Source organism: Xenopus tropicalis, chromosome 7, assembly GCF_000004195.4.
Source record: "Xenopus tropicalis strain Nigerian chromosome 7, UCB_Xtro_10.0, whole genome shotgun sequence".
Classification (NCBI taxonomy): Eukaryota; Metazoa; Chordata; class Amphibia; order Anura; family Pipidae; genus Xenopus; species Xenopus tropicalis.
The window spans coordinates 25685280-25706437 of NC_030683.2; the positions used below are offsets into that span (position 1 = coordinate 25685280).

Here is a 21158-nt window from a genome sequence, read left to right on the forward strand (position 1 = left end):
CTACCTGCCTCAAAAAACTGTATTATACTGGGTGGGAGAGAGGGGGTTATTCTAATTTTATTTCATTGTGCCTATTATTCTGCTTGTTTCTTAACCATTTTAGTCCTAAAATGTAATACCATCCCCGTCTCTATTTCTGGATGGGGCGCATTATATTTATGACTTTTCCCGAAATTGCCAAAATGAATTCGTCCGGTAGCGTCTGGTGCTTTACCCACGGGAGCATTTCCGTAGTGCTTAGTCCCCACGGTGCTGCATATACATACTCTTTTTGTCACCGTCCTCCATCTGTGTCCATGTCATTTGCTTTTGGAATCAAAAGTCCTCTTTTATTTTGTGTTTCTTTTCTGCTAGTCGCTACCTATATGCTGACCCTCTTCATTGCAACATGACATACCTGTTTCTAAGGTTATTGAAGGATGATTTAAAAGAGTATACATATGCAGCTCGCCTCTCAGGTTTGAACTATGGCATTGCCTCTGGGATGAATGCAATCCTTGTAAGTAAATCAAGGGGAGAGCTCTCCGGCTTCAGTCACTAGGCATGTGTAGCGCCTCCTGCTGCCCCTTTGGAGGGTCTCTGGCTTTTCTATGCACATTTACTTGCCCTGAGGAGAAACAGCTTCCTTTTCTGTGTATATGTGTTATGTGGCTGACTTCTGTATGTGCTTGTTTACTCCACTTTTTGGCTTATATTAACCCGAGTTGAATGCCCTTTGTGTGCTAATAATTTGTGCATTAGACCGCTGGTTGGAACTAGTGGAAAGAGTATACACACTGATGGGTTTGTTTCCATGCACATTTTAGATTGTCTCAGATCAGCATTGCCCAACTAATTACATGTAGTGGGCCAATTAGATGCCATACAGCATGCTGGAGGGCTGGATTGAATTAAAATAATGTCAAGCAGTGAAGTCTATGGAGCCTCTGAGCATACTGGGGGCTATAAAAATCATTTAGATGACAACATACGGCCCACGGGCCTCCACAGTTGGACAGCTCTGGTTATGAGAATTTGTTTTTTGGTTTATACCCCACCAGTGACAGCAAGGTTCTCCAGTTTACAAGAGCTGTTCTATAAACATGTGTTTAATAGGATCATCCTTACAGTCAGTGCCTTTAACAAATGTTTTCCAAAGAGGTGACGATAATGGCATTCCCCATGGCTGGATTTTTGGAGTAAGGGATATGTACCAAAGCCAATCTTTCCAGTTCTTTCATAGGTAAAACCTTATCATGGTACCATTCCCTCCCCCAGTTAAAGATGCGCTGCCCCCTTTCCTACTTGGGTGTGGCTCTTCTATGATTCTGTGGATACCTGTTGGTTGTTGATTGGGCAAGTTGGCATTTTCATGAGCTGATGCACTGTGTCGGACCAATGCGTAATGCAAATAAGGAGCTAGAGAGGCGCCACAGCTCCTCGCCACATTTTGCTATTTTGCTTATTCAGGCTGTTGAAGTAATAAGACTTTGGCTGTACTAGGTGTGTCCCCCTTAAATGATATCTGTGTGTTTGGTGCATGGGCTGATCAGTTGGATATGGTACAGGATCAGCCAGTGTGTAGCCACTTTAAGAAGATGATGGTGGCCCCTTCTTTGTATGCGGTGTGCTACAGATATACAGATACCACAAATAGGTTTTGTTTAGTAGCCAGTAACACAATGCCCAGCCCTGCATTCCCTTCACAATCCCTAGCCGTATGAGCTGCTTTCTGACTTGCCGGTGGGGCCCTATGGCCTGACAGGGTAGGGGCCATGTACCACTACGCATACTTACTCACTCACAATCTGATCTCCTTACTATCTAGCAGAGCCTACTGTCACTAGCACATTCTTATATGCACTATACACCATAGGTTTTACAGTTTGTACATCTTGTTTTTAGATTCTAATTTTAAATAGGATGAGGGTTTGCACACAAGAAACACAAGCACAGTGGAAGTATTAAAAAAATAAGGATTCCCCTTGAGAAAGGCTCTTTGCCTGGGGTAATTCTCATCTTTGGCAAGTGTATCCGCTAACTTGTGTGTCTTCTTTTGCCTATGCACATTTTGTGGTATGTATCATCTTATAAATCTATGTATTATTTTTTGTAATCTTGCTATTAAAATTGACTGCTGTTAAATCTTTTGTATACTATATAAAGAACTATATTTTTTAATACTACCACTGTGTTTGCGTTTCTTGTGTGCAAACCCTCATCCTATTTAATATTACTGTTTTGGTGCCCTGTATGGGGGGTACTGCATTTGGGTTTCTTGCACCAAACACCTATATTGTTGTTTTTTTGTATGCAAGGTGAGTGCCCTCCATTTATGTATATTTACTATATGTTTTTAGATTCTAACACAGAAGCCAATTTGGTTTCTTGTGCATTTTTTCAAAACTGATCCACCCCCTTTTATCAATTTTTTTTTAAAACATTTTGGGATAGTGGCGGTGTTCTGGCACATGCCATTCATTTATTCTGCTGAAAATAATTAACATTTATTAAGTTGCAGTGTATCCGGCAGCGCTATACAATAGAAGGGCGTCCTACCCAAACACAGAGGTTACATAGAGATGCAGGAGCTAAAGGCCCTTATACCTCAGTGTGTTTAGTTTTATACCAGAACCTGTGCAGTTCTGTGCTACCAGGGGAATGTGCTCAGTAATATAATTCATAGCATCTCCTTGGCTCCATGTAATAATTTTTATATTCATTTTGATACTGGCAACAAAAGAGATTTTTATGTTGTAACTATAGAAGAAAATAGATTTGCAGTGCTGGGGCAAAATCCATTCCATGTAGTGGAAGACTAGAGCCTGCTAATGGGGATAAGTGAAAAGCAACTGGGCTTGAGAATGTTTCTCCACTCACCTGAAGGCTTTTTTTTAGTGTGGTACTGTGGTACGGATATTCCCTGGCATTTAAAGTCCTTAGGGGTAGTACAGTCCTATGGCCTGTGGTGGTGGTGGTGGCGGCAACCTTTTACATGGAGCTAGTGGAAAAGAGCCTTGAACCCTTTCATGGAAGTCATTGGTTCAGATCTGTAGATGACACCTGAGGTAGAATTGAGGTTTTATCGACATCTAAGGCTAATGCCCCCATGAAGAGATTCGTTGCCCGTGATAAATCTCTGCAGCCACAGGTAACAAATCTCTCCAAAATGCCTTACCCTGGGAACAAAGTGAATTGCCAGTGGACTGAGGAGTCAGATGGTTTGAAAAAGGTGTGAAGGAGCATTTTGTGCCAAACTGGAACAGCCAACCTTAAACAGAGGGGCAATCAGCTGTTTCAATTCCAGTGAAGAAAAACAAACCCCAGTCTCATTGAGATTCATGGCTCGTAGTTCCAGTTAAGGCCTAGCTAAATACGTTCAATGGATCCGTTGTGATTGGATGTTGGTGACAGTATTTACATTGTTGTTATAAAATGCAGGGGGACAACCAACATTTTTAAGCCCAGTTGGTTTAGTCTCCGCTAGATACTAAACACCATTATCTATACACAGCTTTAGTAGGCCTCAGATACCTGTTTGTGTTGAGCCATTTTGGAAGGTTTGTCACCAAAGAAAAGAGCAGCTGAGCAGCTGCCTTGGGTTCTACCTATATTTTCTGACGTTGGATTTAAGCATCTTCATTTGTTGTTCAGCAGTGTTTGATACTCAGTGTGTCCTGGGGGGGTTGATTTACATTTTCAGAACTAACCCAAGCCGAAAGCTTTGGTGAGAGCGGAAAGGCTACTACTAACCAGGACAATGTGCATAAATGGTATTATTTCTGGCTGCCTTTGATTCTCATGACATTGATAATGTACAACTGGCTTCCCCCACCCATAGCTCTCTCTGAAAGGATACAGCGACAAGCAGCACATCTTGCTCAAGAAGATCATTGAGAAAATGGCTACCTTCGAAATAGATGAGAAAAGATTTGAAATTATTAAAGAAGCGGTAAGTTCCTTTTTTTTTTTTTTTTTTGCCTTTATCTGTGGGACCATGTGCATTAGCCGCCATGTTTGCTTGTAGGTATTGCTGGACAGCTCAGCAGCTTTCCAGCAGTATTTCAGGCAGACTTACCTTAATGTTATACATATACTTTTGTCAAGCAACCACAACTCTTCACACATATGGGGTAAATGTCCCCTTTTCCCTCTTGCCCCTTCTGTTACCTAATGATTTTTCTCGTTTGCAGTACATGCGATCTCTGAATAACTTCCGAGCAGAGCAGCCGCACCAGCACGCTATGTATTATCTCCGGTTGCTCATGACTGAAGTGGCTTGGACCAAGGATGAACTGAAAGAAGCTTTAGACGGTAAGTTATGGGAAACTACCCATGGAATAGGGCACATGTATATCTGCAAGTTCAGTGAGCAGAGTGCAATTGTCAGCGCCATTGCCACGTTACACAACCCATAAATAGAAGTTAACCCTTCTCTTCTTGAAAGGGAACATGTATTTCATCTCTTTCAACCCCAGCAAGTAATCTGTTAAGCAGAATAGCAGGTTACTGTCTTCTGCATCTTTGTATTTGTGTCTAAAACCCAGCAATGGGAGCTATGTGACAAGGTCCATTTATTTGTAATTGGAGGAAATATCTATATACAAAGTAGGGGTCATTTAAAAGACAAGTCAGTCAAGTTGCAGTCTCATTGCTGTTTGCCTCCTGGTTTGAATTGTATGCAGTGCGCCTACTGATGCAGGGAAACCCTGGAGCTACCGCTACCTGCCACTTCAACCAGCCAGTAGCCCCAGGGATCCCACCCTGGCCGCCTCAGCCACTGCAGCACTTTAGCAATCTCACGTCGATCTCGCTTACTCTCATGTCACTCAACAACTACCTGACTTTTCAGTATATTGTGGCCAATCCGTGTGGAAGTGCCATCAATACTGTGTTCATATTCAGCCACAATTGTGTTGGGAGCATCTCCTCCTGGCGATTGCCATGATGCATTGAAAGCAAAAAAATGCACTTAGCCCACAGAACTTGCAGAAAAGGACCCCCAGTCAGACCCTTATACATTGAGAGAATGCAATGTTGCTGACTCTACCCCCCCCCCCCCCCCCCCCGTGCTTTCCCTGTCTGTACCAAAGCAAAATATTAATTCCCCCACTACCTCAGGTCACCCCGGCCTCAGCCCAACCATCTCCGTATCCCCATACAGCCAGTAGGTCTGAAGAAGGAGCACTTTAAAGGGCAAATAAGTCCTTATTTCTTCCTAATGCTTTCTGAAGCGATTGCATTATTCCTCTAAAATAGGCTGTTATAAGCAAAACAGCAAGCTGTGCTACTATCCTTTTATTGCTCCGATGCCCTCAAAAATATTGCCATAGCAACACTTAGACAAGCAGCGAGTAAATGTTCCATTGCTAGCGTTTGCCTACACTGAGAGCGGCAATTTCCTCCTCTTGTTCCCACCGTAGCAATTCATTATGTATTTTTAAATAAAATCAAAATTATTACTTTTACCTTTTTCTAAATTTTTGTTCCAAGAACAGTGCCAATCAAAATTCAGTCATAGCCATTAAAGGCAATAGGTTGTGTTTGCAAATCTGGTTTATTTTAGAAGCTAAAATGCTTTTGTAACAATCCTATTTGTCTCTATGGAAGGTCCCAGGCGTGTAAGTGCCGGGCTATCATTGGAAATATACAATAACCACATCACATGTACAGTCATAAAAGTTAACTCTCCATTTGCCATCTGTGGGCTTATTTTAAACAAAATATGGGTGCTGTCATGGAGGCACACCTCTCTAATATACGCGTTTAACTTAAATACGCACAGATCCTAAACTGAGATTGTATTTATAATTAGGTATAGGCCTTGATGTAATGAAATGGTAACATGTAGGTGCCTAGTGCCCAGTTCCTACATACACCTCTATATAGCACCATATTTATATACGGCTCTGCCCTGGCCATGCCCCTCTTGCTGCCTCATCTCTTGAGTGATTGGTGTATGCACCAAGATAGGAGAGGGGATACCCTTAACGTTACTGCCCCCTTTAAGCTGGGGGGGGGTCCAGAAAAAGGTTTTTTTTCTTCGTCCTCTATACGCACCCAAGGGCCTCATGTATCTACTGCTCTAGGCACAGACCCTTGGGCTCTTATATATAAGGCATATAGAATAAGTAAGTCCCCCCCTACCCCGGTCAATCTCTCAGCGTCCATATTTTTTTTTACATTTTTTTTTTATAAATGCTGTTATGTGCAGTCTAGCAGTAAGCAAACATGAACCTGAACTAGAATGACCCCCCTAAAGGGAAAGCTGCCATATAGCTTGCCCAGTTACTGGTCAGGAAACATGCTATGTTTGAATGAGCGCTATAAGTGTGGTACTCTAGATTGCTTATACCTCCCTGTGAGCACGGTTATTTGGCTTGATGTATAGCTTCGGCTACTTTCCCCTCATAAATGGCAGCCAAATTGGGCAGTCCAGTGACAAACACATTGCTATTGTGAGACGATAGCCTGTGTATTGTATAATATATTGTATAAAATACAGACGGGCACCTCCCTACACAGCCATAATGCTATTACACACACTATAATATTACTTCCTTACCATCTGACCAACAGCTGGGAAAGCATTGGGTCCCTGAATGGATTTACTTTAACAAACCTCTCTCAGGGTTTTGAGCAATATTTCATTGCTTTCCTGGCACTGCCATAACTCATGTTCCCTGCACTCCCGAGGCTCCATCTTTATCTTCCAGCAGCGACTGAATACAGTTCTTTTCTCTGGGACATGAATGTGTGCAGAGCCGTTGTGGAATCTGGGTCAGGCAGCGAGTGCTTTATAACATGAGTGATGTCTTTTTGGGCCGTACAGTGAGTGCCACTTAACCCCTTCAGCCAACACTGCTTAAAGGATAAGTAAACCTTTAAAATTAGTGAATGTAAAATGGATATGGTTGCTATTCTAAGCACTTTTACAATTTGCATTCATTTTTTTTAAGATGCCATGGGATGTATGTACTGGTCATATAAATAGATTTTATACTGACAGTGCCATTAGAAATCTCAGATAACTTGTCTCACATCTTACCTAACCTGAAGTACATCTTTCACCTGACAGGATCACGGTCGACACAATTCATTCATATTAACAGTACATATTTCCCTTAATTTCTTGGAACTAGCACTCTCATCCATTTTATATTCACTTATTAAAAGTTCACCTATCCTTTAAGCTGCCGTCTGGCTAAAATGACAGATCTCCATAGGGCTATTATGCAGCCCAGTTTCCGCACATCTTACTTCCTGCATGGATATAACTGGGGGTCCTGTGCTTTATTTATAGCAAATGTTGTTCAAACTGCCAATAAATACAGCCCAGCATTAAAACTTTACATAAATATGATTTTCACTGGTAAGAAAGAGGCCGGAATTTAAGCTAAATGAAAGCCTGGGACTCCATTGCTGTTGGGTAATTGCTTGTTTTTCAGGTGTATAAGCCATGTCCCTGAATATCCAGAGAAGGGAAATATCTCTCTGCTCGTCTTCCTCATTCTGAAAATGTCATTACATTCATGCAGATTGGATTCTTGTAAATTACAGTGTTTAACAACATATAATAGATGGAAGTAGTAAAATGCTATATGTAGAGGCTCCCACGAATAGGGCCCTTCCAAAGTCCCTGCCAGTATTTGTATGTAATCTCTACATTTCTCTGTTACTTACACTGCTCTGGGGCTGCTTGGAGCTTTTGAAATATTAGATAATAATATTGTGTGTTGTCACCAGTTTCAATATCCTGTGTGCCTTGCAGATGTCACCCTCCTGCGCCTGAAGGCCTTCATCCCTCAGCTGCTGTCTCGGCTGCACGTGGAAGCTCTTGTGCATGGAAACATCACAAAGCAGGTGGGTTACACACATTGTTACTAAAATACACACCTTATCCCTCTATTATTGTAGTATTAAAACTCTCGGCCTCATACCAGGATCTGTAAGAAGCCTATTAGCAATGAACTGCTCACTGTGGGGCACCCTTTCTGTGCGTGGTGTAAGATATTAGCCACTAGGGTTATGGAAGTGTCTTATGGGATAGAATATGATTAAAGGGGTTGTTAAGAGTTAAATTTTAGTATAATGTAGAGAGTAAAATGATAAGACAATTTGCAGTTGGGTTTTTATTTATTTGTGGGGTTTTTTTTTTTTTTATTATTTCACTTTTTCGTTCAGCAAATCTCCAGTTTAGAATTTCAGCAGTCATGGTTACTAGGGTCCAAATTTCCTTAATCAGGGAGTGGTTTAAATGAGACTGCAGTATAAATAGGAGAGGGCCTGAACAAAAGAATAAGTTAAAAAAAAAAAAAAAAGAATAAAATTGTAGCCCACGGAGCAGTGTTTTTTGGCTGCCAGGGTCAGTGACCCCCATTTGAAACTTTAAGTCAAATGAAGGCAGCAAATTAAAAAACAAAACACCAGTTCACTGCACATAAGAATGCAGCATAAATATTTCTATAATGCGCATCTATAGGTTCTGCAGGAACACAGGTGTTGTTAATTGTTGCAAATAAATATTTGTAATATATGGGCCTGTATATAAGCAATGTAATTGCTTTACCTTCCATGAAATAACGTACGTTATGTTGCCCCTTAGGCTGCCATGGGCATTATGCAGATGGTAGAGGACACCCTTATTGAACATGCCCACACTAAGCCTCTTCTTCCAAGTCAGCTGGTCCGATACCGGGAAGTACAGCTGCCAGACAGTAAGAGCTCTGCTGCTTCTCTTTGCCCTTTACTTGCCCTGCTGTCTGTGGGCAGCAATGCCATGAAACCCTCCTTCATGTTGCTCTCTGTTTCCCAGGAGGCTGGTTTGTGTATCAGCAGAGGAACGAGGTCCATAATAACTGTGGCATTGAGATTTATTATCAGACGGACATGCAGAGCACATCGGAGAACATGCTGCTTGAACTTCTCTGCCAGATCATCTCCGAGCCCTGCTTCAACACGCTGCGCACCAAGGAGCAGTTAGGTGAGAGTGCTGCTGGGTAAGGAAAGGACACACATTCCTAATTGCGTCCCTCATTATTCCATCAGTAATTGCATAAATATTCCTGTGTAATTAGCATAAATATCCCTTCCAGTCGCATGAGTCCTTGTGGTGCGTTTCTTGGCGCTCGCTTCATTTCATCTCGGCAGGCGAGCAAAGCGGCCACAGTTTCCGACACTTGACTTGCTTTGTCTTTTTTTGAAGGTTACATTGTGTTCAGCGGCCCCCGCAGGGCTAATGGCATCCAAGGTCTGAGATTTATTATCCAGTCCGAGAAGCCGCCTCATTATTTAGAGAGCCGCGTGGAGGCCTTCTTAAAGACCACAGAGAAGTCCCTGGAAGACATGGCGGATGAGGCGTTCCAGAAGCACATCCAGGCGCTGGCGATACGCCGTCTAGACAAGCCAAAGAAACTCTCTGCCGAGTGTGCTAAGTACTGGGGGGAAATCATTTCCCAGCAGTATAACTTTGATAGAGGTAAGAACACACTTTACCTGAGCTTTAACCTCTTAAAATTGATTGGCCGCTGTTTTTATGTTTATACATTGTTGTATACTTTCAAATTATAGATCCAGAAACACATTTTTAGATTTGTGTGCCAATTTAATTAACCATGTCAGATTCCAGTTGTGTTAGTGTATGAATGTGCTTTAACTCAGAGCAACCAAAATGGCGGCTGATACCCTTATGAATAAGCTGAGATGTGCAGATAGGTGAGGCCACATTCCCAGATTCTGTATGGCCTGTTTTTCATGTATTGTTACAGGTCCGGTCTGTATTACTATTGTGCCAAGTCTTTAAATGAGCAGATATCTGGTTCTGTCACCTATGTATTGGGCAGTGACTGATCCAAGCATTTGCCATTGTTATAGATCGAAACACATGGGGCCCACCAGATTTTCAGGCCAGGCCCAATGAATATATAAAAATGCTCTGATTCCAGAGTTGATTTTTAATCGGGCTGAATACTTACCCCTCCACCAAAGACTGACAAACCAATTCCAAATGTTAATTCTAATGTGAGCAAAATCCTACAATTTGCATCAGTGATTCTTTTGTATTAGGGATGCTTCAAATCCAGATGCAACCATTTCCTTCAGGTATCACTAATACCAAAGGCCAGTGGACTGCCAGCTGGTTATAGGCTCGTGCTTGCCTCAGTAATCTGATTGTACAACATAAAACACCACATGTAGCCCTAAAACTGTCACCAAACAGTCCTAAGGTTGTTTTTTTTTCTCTTCCCCCCCCCCCTACAAAGACAACATTGAAGTCGCCTATCTGAAGACTCTGGTAAAGGAAGATATCATGAACTTTTACAAGGTAACCAGCTGTCTTACTGTCTTACTGTATGGGCCCAAAACAGTAATGATCCAGCCGCCCACATCAGGTCCCTGTCTTCTCATACTGTCAGACCATCTTGGGTGCCTGTCAGCTTATTGCTGTAGTTCAGTGGGATCTCTCTCTATACATCTGCTTGCAGAATGAACAGTTCCAGCGCTTATTTCATGATCACAGCTTTATTAGCACAAGTATGGAGACTTCACATTCAGGCAGACCATAAGGATAAGGGACTTGCGTCATCGCTAGGGTGTAAAATATTTTATAAAATAATCATTTTCAGTTCTAAATTTACATGCTTTGTCCTCAACACTGGAGAATGTGGGCTAGCAGCACCCCCAGGCGGCTCTCGGGCATGTTACCTAGCAACCTGACTGGCATTTGGACTGTCACAAGGGAATTAATTTGGTGACTAATCTTCTGTACTAGCAAAAAAAAAAAAAGTCATTGACTTCTACAAAGGAAAATTGTTTGAAATAATCATAGACCATATTATGCAGTATGAACACCAGAACCCAAGGGAATAGGCCGCATATTATATTAAGTAGGAGTGCTTCCCAAAGTATGCATCATTTCATCTACCAGCATGCTCTGGGCCTGCAGTTAGAAGTAGAAGCATTTAGATGTGGCTAATGTATCCCCTACCTGTACATTATATTATATAGTCCTGTGGCTGGGCCAATTAAAAGCAACGCATTTTGTGCCCATACAAGCGAAATATTAATGCTATGGAGTATGGCATTTTGTTTACTAGTGCAAAAGAACCACCACTGTCCCCCCCATGTCTGACTTACATTGACATTGCACACTCACAGTAATACATAATACAGTTCTAAGTGCAGCTACTACCAGCATTGACATGAATGGCATCCGCCAGTGTCACATGAGTGGATTTAACCCGAAAATTCTGCACTCTTGCAGATATCATTCATGCCAAAGCTTTGGGTGTTAAAGGAGAAGGAAAGTCATTTTGACATGTTACTGCCAATAGATTTGCCACATTAGTGCCACCTAGAACACTATATTTATTCTGCAGAAAGCTTTAACATACCTGAGTAAACAGCCCTAGCAGCTCCATTTTAGCTTGGTCTCTGTGGCTTCCGTTCTGCAGCTCTGGCTTCTAGGAGCTTAGATTACACAGTACAAATGGGAGGGGGAGTGAATTCTGATGGGAGGGGGAGAGAAGCAAACTGAGCAGACTCATTCCTGTGCCCTGAGCAAAAGAACATGTTTAAAAAAAAAAAAAAGGAGGCAAGAAATCCTGTGTTTGTTTTGATAGAGGACTCAGTGCAGCATTACTGTAAGTGCTTATGGCTGTATTTACATAGCCCTTTCTGAAGGAGAAGGCAAGGTAAAAATGAAGTAATCTTTAAGAATGCAGCAGCCGCACTGTTAGAATACTAATATATGTGACTATAACCCTGACTATAGCAGTAACCAAGCATGGCAGAGCTCTTTGCAACAAGCTGCTCATGAAACCAAATTCTCATCCGTTCCATCAGAAGCTTTTGCCATTGGCCGACAACATAGACCATTAAAGAAAGGGTTTTCTCAACAAGCCCCCAGTCAGTGCTCACTTGGTTGTCAGTTAAGGTGTCGGCTAACATACACCCATGCAACAGGAGCCATTAGTGACCTTGCAGGGCATTCTGTTTTCTCTGCCTTTGTTTACAATATTAGATGAGCTCTGAAAGCTCCAAGGTGTGGCCTTCAGAATAACCCAACCAGCTTTGTTTTCCAGAATATGTTGTCTGTGGACGCCCCTAGAAGACACAAAGTATCTGTGCACGTTCTTTCCAGAGAGATGGATTCCTGTAAGTACCACAAACAGAAAGTTACTCACAGCCCCAGTGACGGCCTGCACAATAACACCATACTGATTTCTTGAAAGGTTAGATTTTTACACAAGGAGTGCTAGCTTTGCTGTAATGTAGGGCCGAGCCAGCATGAAAATCAGGATGTTTGTCCCAGTGTTCCACCTTGTGCTTTCTGTGTAGCAAATTACTTGCAGTGAAGCCTCCTTGCTCGCCCTGCTACATGCTCATAAGTACTTTGGGGGTGGCATCTGGCGATGTTTCTCATCTCCATGCAAAGCGGTCTTCCATAGTCATGTCCTGAATGACCCCACCTACAAACCACACCATCCATGCATCCTATTGGGAGAGACTGGCCTTATAGAGTTAGGCCTAGTCTGCTACTCTCTTACAATTAGGTGCAAGGAATGTACAGTACACATTGCCATGCAGGACGTGGCTTAGCAGGACCCATTAATGAATGGGAATACCAAGCAAATCCACCTACATACAATGAACATTCAGTCTAATGAATATAATAATTATTCTCTGCAGGTCCTGTAGTGGGTGAATTTCCAAGTCAAAATGATGTTAACCTCGCTCCAGCTCCAGCCCTTCCTCAGGTACATTTCTACTGCCTTGGGTGTTACCAGGGTGGGTTCTGACTGTGGATGTTTCCCTGTCCCCTTTCTACGTGATAAGTAATGTGTGGCGTCTCTTTCCCCCTGCGCAGCCTGAGGTGATTAGCAATATGACGGAGTTCAAGAGGAGCTTGCCTCTCTTCCCTCTCGTCAAACCCCACATCAACTTCATGACCGCGAAATTATGATCCGAGCTGCAAACAGGACAACGACCACTGAACCAGGTGCTGCTTAAGATGTGCCGTGGCTTGCAAGTGAGGAGTCATTCTGGTTGCAGTAGTAGGACTTTGCACATAGACATTTAGTAAAACTATAATCTCTGTAGTACCGAAATCTGGTTGGTGTTGATTTTACATTGTAACGCATGGGCTGCATCAGGTGTCCTGTTGTGGATTGGTTGGTTGGTGTCACCTGATGCACACGCTGGCATTGACTGGCAAAGGAAGGACAAGTAGACTTTTACGAGGAAAGAATTATATTACACATAATGCTGAAATGCTGTAAATTATTTATGAACGTAGGATTATTCTTAAGGAAAAACAAAACCTTGGCTAACTAGACTGTTAGGTTTAGCTACAGTGCCACAGGTTTGTGCTGTGAGGCCGCCATCTTCCCCTGCGCAGTGTTTGACGTGACTTCATTGTGTTGACATTTTTGTTTAAAAGGGACACGTACCCACCTGTATGCAGTCAGTCCTCTTTATTTCAGTATCATAAATTATAACTGGAGCACCCCCTGCTGTTCAGCCAGGGCCGGCGGGGGCCGGATAGAACAGCCAAAGCTTTATTTACTGATGTCATAGAGTAGATAAACGTCAGTAGACTCTTCCGGCATCGGTAACTTAAACTTTAGCTTTCTGTCCGCCCCCTGCCCAGACAGACCTGCAGGTGCTTCTATTACACATTCATATTAATTTGCAAAAGTGCTCTGGAGAGCAATTTTATATTGTTATGCGGGTGGGGGTATGTCCTTATTAAAAAGCCAATCAAGTGTGAGCTATTTAGAGAGAATGGCAAGCAGAGGCAGATACAGACTCTGTAACCCACCTCTGCGGGTGCTTTATCTCCACACAAGGTGCATGGCTGTAGCCCCCAGCAGGTAGCACTTTTGATGATAAGGTACAGTTGGTCGGATTGATGAAGGAAATGCCAAGCTTTGGGCAAGAAGCTCGCCATGGAACGCCAACCTGTACCTCATTAACCTTAAACTTTACATTAGGGTCACTGCTTCATGCCTTGGAGAGATTGTGTGCGCTGTTTGTATATCCATGGCAACTGCATTGCCGAAACTGTGTGCACATTTGTGTATCCATGGCAACTGTATTGCAGAAACTGTGCGCATTTGTGTATCCATGGCAACTGTATTGCAGAAACTGTGTGCGCATTTGTGTATCCATGGCAACTGTATTGCAGAAACTGTGTGCGCATTTGTGTATCCATGGCAACTGTATTGCAGAAACTGTGTGCACATTTGTGTATCCATGGCAGTTGTATTACAGAAACTATGCATCATTTGTGTATGCATGGAAACTGCATTGCCGAAACTGCACATTTGTGTATCCGTGGCAACTGTGTTACAGAAACTGTGTGCACATTTGTGTATCCATGGCAACTGTATGGCAGAAACTGTGTGCACATTTGTGTATCCATGGCAACTGTATGGCAGAAACTGTGCACATTTGTGTATCCATGGCAGTTGTATTACAGAAAACTATGCATCATTTGTGTATCCATGGAAACTGCATTGCCGAAACTGCACATTTGTGTATCCATGGCAACTGTATTACAGAAACTGTGTGCACATTTGTGTATCCGTGGCAGTTGTATTACAGAAACTGCACATTTGTGTATCCGTGGCAACTGTATTACAAAAACTGTGTGCACATTTGTGTATCCATGGCAACTGTATTGCAGAAACTGTGTGCACATTTGTGTATCCATGGCAACTGTATTACAGAAACTGTGTGCACATTTGTGTATCCGTGGCAGTTGTATTACAGAAACTGCACATTTGTGTATCCGTGGCAACTGTATTACAAAAACTGTGTGCACATTTGTGTATCCATGGCAACTGTATTGCAGAAACTGTGTGCACATTTGTGTATCCATGGCAACTGTATGGCAGAAACTGTGTGCACATTTGTGTATCCGTGGCAACTGTATTGCAGAAACTGTGTGCACATTTGTGTATCCATGGCAGTTGTATTACAGAAAACTATGCACCGTTTGTGTATCCATGAAAACTGCATTGCCGAAGCTGTGTTTCTGTATCCATGGCAACTGTATTACAGAAACTGTGCACATTTGTGTATCCATGAAAGGCAGCTGGGTTACCCTATCCCTTAGTGTTTACGATTATGTAATTGATGTCTGGTCCCTCTCCAATGCCGCTAGCGAACACTGAGGGGCGCTTTACAGAAACCACTCAAATACCTCTTTATTATTACGTTCTGGAAAACAACAGGCTAATTTATTTTTTGATTAAGACTGTTTTTATTAAGGAACCTTTGTAGCTAGTGGTGACATATTTTGTATGCATGTCACGGAGCCGGGGGGAATTTGGTCACTGCAACGTACCGCGCTGCGCTGAGCCTCAAAGCGCAACTCTACCGCCAAGCATCTCCGCATGGTTTTAATCTTTCTATCGATCTGTTTGGAATTTTATAGCCGAGATGGTAGAATGCAGACTCTGTAATATGCAGAAACTATTGGTTTGGTAACGTGTAATAAATGCTGAACTTTTTGGGATGCCAGAAGCTCTCTCCTCTGACAGGGAGTTCTCTCTGGCAACCATGGAGTTAAAGCTCCATCTCAGTCTGTTTTCTCAGGGTTTCTCTGGTTTTGCCCTTTAGACTTTATAAATAAAAGTGTTTTATTTAAATGAAATGGTGCTTCTGCTTCATTATTGTGTTAAGTCCGTTGCAAGACGGGTCCCTAAATGGCTTTTCCCCCAGGATCCCCTAAAACAGTGCTATTTGCTACTCCTGCTCAGCGTAGGCAGGAAAATAAGGTCACGCAAATCTAAATTTGGGGTTGTAATAACTGAATATGTACCTGGAAGCACCACCCGTGCCAAAGTTCCCAGAAGTTGCTAAACTAGGGCTGATTGGTTTTTCCTTGTCCCCATATTTCCAATAGACTTGTGTTGGTGCATCTGAGGAAGGATTTTAAGCATGAGCATCTGTTTTGAGTTCTTTGGAGCAACAACGGGAGGGGGGGGGGGGGTGTTAATAAGCCACTGGTTTGGTATTACTGATCTAGTAAATGTGGTCATCAGCCATGCTGGCTTCTCTGTGAGTGGGAGACAATCAGAAGAATATAAATGGTGTATAGCTACTTCTGTTTGGCTCCTGGGATATATTGGCAAGTTTATACTACAGCTGAAATATATTGTGTCTGGTTTAACTTATGGGTACAAGGGGGGATCCAGTTACCCACAGCAACCCATCCTAGCAATGGTATAAGCCCTGGCTGCTGTACAGGAAAATAAACTTCCTGATTCCAAAAGCCAATCTGTCCAGTCGCTGGAGCATCACTGCACTCGGAGTATTGATTCCGGCAGCCATGTGCTTCCTGTGTGCTACAGAGGTATCCAACCCTTTCTGGAAATGTATTAATGTTGGCTTAGCTCTAACTGTACAATATAAAAGTGCCCCCTTCAATCAGAAAAAATGAAATTCCCTCATTTCCTTGAAGAAGAAAAAAAAACAAAACGTAATGTATATCCTCCCCCTTTTATATTTACACATGGTTTGTTCAGGCCAATTCAACATTGAGGACACCCATTACTTAAATATGGACTGACCTATAGCCAATCGGATCAAATGAACAATGGAAGGTTGTGTATTCTCTCATCACAACGGACACCAAATAGCCTGCTTCTCTGATTGGCTGCCCAGCCTTCCTGCATCACACTGAGCTCAATCTATTGTAACTGCAGCCCTGCAAGAAAGCAATGTTAGTGAATGTATAGCAACAAATGCCCAACTTCTATCAAGTGGAGCAAAGGCCTTGTGTAATGCTATCAGAGCAACACTATGATATGGTACCTGCTCAACATGGCCGACTGACTCTGGAAAATGGAAAATGTTGCATAATGTCATGTTTAGCATGAGTAAGGCCCAAGAGAGGCAGGCGGTGTATGTACAGCTTCTTTGGTACTAATGAAACCTCACAGAGTTCCTTCGGTACCAATAAAACATTCAGAATACCTTACCTGTGCTGGAGCCATAAATATCTCATGGCAGCGCGACACAGAAACATGAGGAGCAGCAGGCCTAAGTGGAACCGTGCCAGTACTTCAGGTAAGGGAATCCCACACCATGATGGTTTCTATTGTATTGTGCCAGGTTCTCTCAGGGTTGAGATCTGCTTCTTACCTTTTGCTATACCGGCACAGCACTGACCTGCCTGATCCGCCAATTGGTTTGTTTGCAGAATGTTCTCCAGCCTAATGGGTGCCCCTAGGGCAAGCTTATTGTTAGCCTATGTAAATAAACTCACCCCTCACTTTACTTGGAAATATATATATTTATTAATAATTAACATCAAAGGAAATCATGTACACAGCAGGGAAAGCCAAGAATCACAAAAAGCCAATGAACAGTTTCATCATGTAAAATCCTATGAGTTTGGCTCCTATGCACAATGAGCAATGGGTCAGCAACTGGTACATTCCAGCAACGCCAGTCTCCCAGGGATCCTCTGGGCTCAGCAGCACACAGACCTAGTACCCGCTCTTACGCCAGTATCCAATAAATGTCAACTGCTGCTTCTCCCTCCTGAATAAAATAGTCAGTTCTCCTTAAAATACCCACCAGAGCCTACACTGCACATCTGAAAACAGCACCAAATGCCACTAGGGGGCGCTGTGGTTGGCAGAGTTCCTACACAAAGCAAATCTGCAGACAAAGCTGTGCACAAAGTTGACTATTTAACGTGATTTTCCATAAAGTTGTACAGTTACCCACTATTTCATGTTTGGGGGTGAAATTTAAAAAAAAAAAAAATCTATAGAAATCTTGGGCATGCTGGGAGCCATAAAAATCTCATGTAGGGCCAAATCTGCCCCTGTGGCTGCCAATGGCATAGCCCTGGTTTAAGAAAAAGCAAACGGAAAATGTAACCTATTTACTGTTTAGATGTAGGTTTTATTTAAAAAAAAAAAAAAAAAGCCAACCCAGCGCTGCCGCACCCCCCACCCTCCCCCCGTTACAAAGACACAGTACAATATCATGCAGTCCAGGGTGGGAGATTTGCCCAATGACACGTTGCTACACATCTTTACAAGAAAGGGGGGGGGGCTATAACTGGGGCCCCCATGAGAAGTAAAAGCTGCAAAAAGACATAGAATCAGATTTATTAAACATCAGTGGGGGGAAACCTGCAGGATTCCTGCCCATTCTATAAAATGAACCTAATGATAATTTATAAGAAAAAATTGATCAAAATCTGTACTTAACTCCTTTACAGGGTAAACCCTCAATTTGTTTTCTAGTTTTCAAGATATTAGCAGTTTAGAAGTGCCAATGTAATGAATGTAATGCAAGGATGCCATCTGCTGGTCAATTTCAGCCACTTGCCAATTACAATCTGGGAAAAGGAACATGTTAAGAATTAGAAAATCATATTAGAAAAGTCATCCCCATTTCTTTCATCCCATTTCCCCCTGCTGTAGGCTGTCATCCAAAATGTCCAGCAGGTGGCACTGTAGTTTCAAATTCATTGTAGTAGTAAGAAAAAGAATAGTGAAAACTAGAAACAAAAATGTAAATTGCCAAGGTGCTTAGAAGGGCACTCTGAGCTATTCTATATATATTTGATGTGAGGGGTTTCATTTCCTGCTAATCGATTGGAATCAATGGTAATTATGCCCCAGATTGTGGGGCGGTTTCAGTCTGTATAGAAGGGTGATCCAGTCTGTGGACCTTAAGATGTTTAAAGTTAAAATAAGATGGACATCCCTGATATTCCCATAGGACTGCGCCCCCTAACAGGAAGAATACAATAAGTGCAGAGGAGGCAAAAAGGAAACCAAACCTACTGAATGGTGTGAGACGTTAGGCAGTGTAATAATAATAACGAGCTTTAGTAAGGAGTAAGAAAATTAATGAGCTGAATGTGGCGTTATAGATACTGCTGACACAGTAGTATTATTTGTAAAGAATAAAAACCAGTGTTCTGACAGTAAATACCATTAGAAAGTTGGAAAAGCTATTTCCAGTTTGGCAGCAATGTAGGTGGAGAAACAGAACAACAGATGGAGCAGTTGAGGCTGCGCCGTGTAGACGGGGATGTTATTGTGTTGGGGGGGAGATATTGCCAACATGTGTAATGCAAGTAACACACCAAAGCACAATGCTGCTTTTCACAGCCCATTGGGCAGAGGGCATGTGATCACACTCTGGGGTTGGCCGATTATGGGCTTTTCCCTGGCACACCAGAGCTTTATTGTGTTTCATACAGGGAAGGTCACAGGGCGGCGGCGGCGGCAGGAGCAGCAGCTTCTTGTACATCCCCCAGGAGCAGGGGAGTGAGCAGTACGACTGGGCAATGCTGGCCTTGTACCCAAGCCTCCTTATACTTCCTCAGGTTCTGGGTCTTGGCTGTCGAGGATCTTTCGGTGGGCTTGGCGCAGGTACTGTTGCTGTTTGAAGTATACCTTGAACGCTCCTTTAATGGCAACGAAAGCGATTCCGCCCTGCAATACAAACAAGGAGATGATACAAACAGCAGCATCTCCTGGTCATATTCTCCCCTCGCTTATGTCTCACAAACTTCTCTTTCAACTCTGAACTATGGAGCAGCACCTTACAACATGGCTTCTACTGGATCTCTAAATCTTGCATTATACTGCAAACCCCAGATTATCATCAATATGCCCAACATATACCCCAAACTGCTTTGGTCACATACTGAGGAAACAGCTTGGGGGCACAGAAACATGTTGTATGTGGGCTGCAAGACCCACCCAAATTAATAGGATTAAGAAAACTGCATAGCTTAATGTCCTATTCAGCAGGGACACAAGTAGACCCAAAACAAAATGTAGGACCATATCAGTGTAAACCTGGCCAACATGACCCGATCTAATGAATCCTATAGCCTGATATAATTTTGCAGGACAGGGTGGGTGCCAAATCTATGTTCTTTAGACCAGGCACAGGCTGAGGAGCCCTGCATGGGATATTTCTGAGCATCTCAGAAAGTGGACACTGTACCAGCTGTGGCCACAGCAGCTCAATACAGAGAACAGAGCCACCTTGGGTGACAGAAACCTACAGGGTCCAGCCCTTGGATACACTATACTAAATTTCTTCAAGAATAAAGTTTTGTTCTTAACTTAAAATATTAGCTTTGCTGTGTTTTTGTGTTTTTTCATCACATTTTGGCAGGTCATCTCCGCACCTTGATGCACTTAGAGTGCCTTGCAGAGAGCGCGCTGGAGGTGGTCCATCTTCCTCCACTTATTCTAATTCAGCTGACAGATCTCACGAGCTGCAGTTTTATGTCTCTGCCCTCAAAGCAATTTCACGCACAGCAGTAGGATGAAAAATGCAGGATTTGTTCTGTGCGGCAATGATGTGCCGACGTTCAGTCATTATTTAGATGGAAGAGTGCCTTGTGTTTTGCACATTGTGTGCCTTAATGACAATTGCACAGACACTGCTGTGATAAAATGCCTTCTATTGAGATACAGTGGCGGAGGTTTCAGGCTGGCGAGTCTGCATTCCTCTGGCTCGGTGCAAAATGAGAGATGAACAATTTAAACTCCAAGGGAATAATGAAAGCGGCTTCGTCCGGCCTCCGCACATCCCAGTGCTAATATCTACTCTATTGTCATTAAATATGGGCATTGCATTAGAGACACAGCACTGCCCTTAACTGTTTATTTTAAGGCTAAACACTAGCAGTGCGTCTATAGCAACTGCAGATACCAATCGGGGGAATTAGCTGTCGGGCTTGGTCTGGTGGTGCCCCAATATGGGTAGCTATGCCCGGGCCGGAGTAATCATACCTGGAAGAGGACAGGACTTTGGAGTTGATGTCACTGCTGACCCCTGTATTTAATGACCAAAACCCAACCTGGTCTGCAGGGGAAAAATACTCTAGTGTTTCTATAGTTATTTACCCTTACACAGACAGTGGAGTGTAAAGATATATTTCATTGTGTGAACACAGAACTTTGGCAGCTACAGCGAGAGAGTTGTTGGTACCGTGCCAAACCTCACCTACTGGTTATAAAGACACTGCTGGTACCTTTGCTGTGGTTCTTTGTTTAAAGAACGCTTCATGCCAAGGCTCACATTATTGCAGCTCCTACCCATATGCGGAAGGGCAGTTATGCACCCAATAAGCTATGCCATCCAACAGTACTGCCTAGTATTGGAAGCACTGGGGTGCT

General features: G+C 42.9%; 3 protein-coding genes across 10 annotated transcripts in view; 2 read left to right on the forward strand and 1 right to left on the reverse strand.

The window, feature by feature from the left end:
• ide (insulin degrading enzyme) overlaps positions 1-15640 on the forward strand; it is a 47702-nt gene extending 32062 nt beyond the window's left edge. The window contains exons 15-25 of one of the 2 annotated variants that reach the window (XM_004915879.4): positions 355-499; positions 3821-3931; positions 4173-4293; positions 7751-7842; positions 8585-8696; positions 8795-8962; positions 9185-9457; positions 10242-10303; positions 12063-12135; positions 12670-12737; positions 12848-15640. In XM_004915879.4, the coding sequence (XP_004915936.1) occupies positions 355-499; positions 3821-3931; positions 4173-4293; positions 7751-7842; positions 8585-8696; positions 8795-8962; positions 9185-9457; positions 10242-10303; positions 12063-12135; positions 12670-12737; positions 12848-12943 (1321 nt within the window). In that variant the 3' untranslated portion in view covers positions 12944-15640. The remainder of the gene's footprint in view (positions 1-354; positions 500-3820; positions 3932-4172; positions 4294-7750; positions 7843-8584; positions 8697-8794; positions 8963-9184; positions 9458-10241; positions 10304-12062; positions 12136-12669; positions 12738-12847) is intronic. The other variant, XM_002939092.5, reaches the window with a different exon arrangement.
• Positions 13748-15640, forward strand: LOC116412096. Of its 7 annotated transcripts, none has more exons than XM_031905617.1 (3): positions 13748-14935; positions 15057-15089; positions 15125-15640. In XM_031905617.1, the coding sequence occupies exons 1-3, from the start codon at positions 13892-13894 to the stop codon at positions 15146-15148; spliced, it is 1101 nt and encodes a 366-aa protein (XP_031761477.1). In that variant the 5' UTR covers positions 13748-13891; the 3' UTR covers positions 15149-15640. The 7 variants fall into 7 exon arrangements, with proteins under 7 accessions (XP_031761477.1, XP_031761474.1, XP_031761476.1 ...); XM_031905614.1 differs by having other exon boundaries at positions 13748-14892; positions 14936-15089; XM_031905616.1 differs by having other exon boundaries at positions 13748-14849.
• A 1629-nt stretch (positions 15641-17269) lies between these two features.
• marchf5 (membrane associated ring-CH-type finger 5) overlaps positions 17270-21158 on the reverse strand; it is a 48418-nt gene continuing 44529 nt past the window's right edge. The window contains exon 6 of the mRNA NM_001123478.1: positions 17270-19454. Within this exon, the coding sequence (NP_001116950.1) occupies positions 19332-19454 (123 nt within the window). The 3' untranslated portion in view covers positions 17270-19331. The remainder of the gene's footprint in view (positions 19455-21158) is intronic.

Bases quoted from the DNA above. Each gene is read 5' to 3' on its own strand.
- LOC116412096 (XM_031905612.1), top strand. From the start codon at position 13,892: ATGAAGGAAATGCCAAGCTTTGGGCAAGAAGCTCGCCATGGAACGCCA. The intron at 15,090-15,124 runs CTATCCCTTAGT...TGTAATTGATGT, and splicing joins TGAAAGGCAGCTGGGTTACC to CTGGTCCCTCTCCAATGCCG.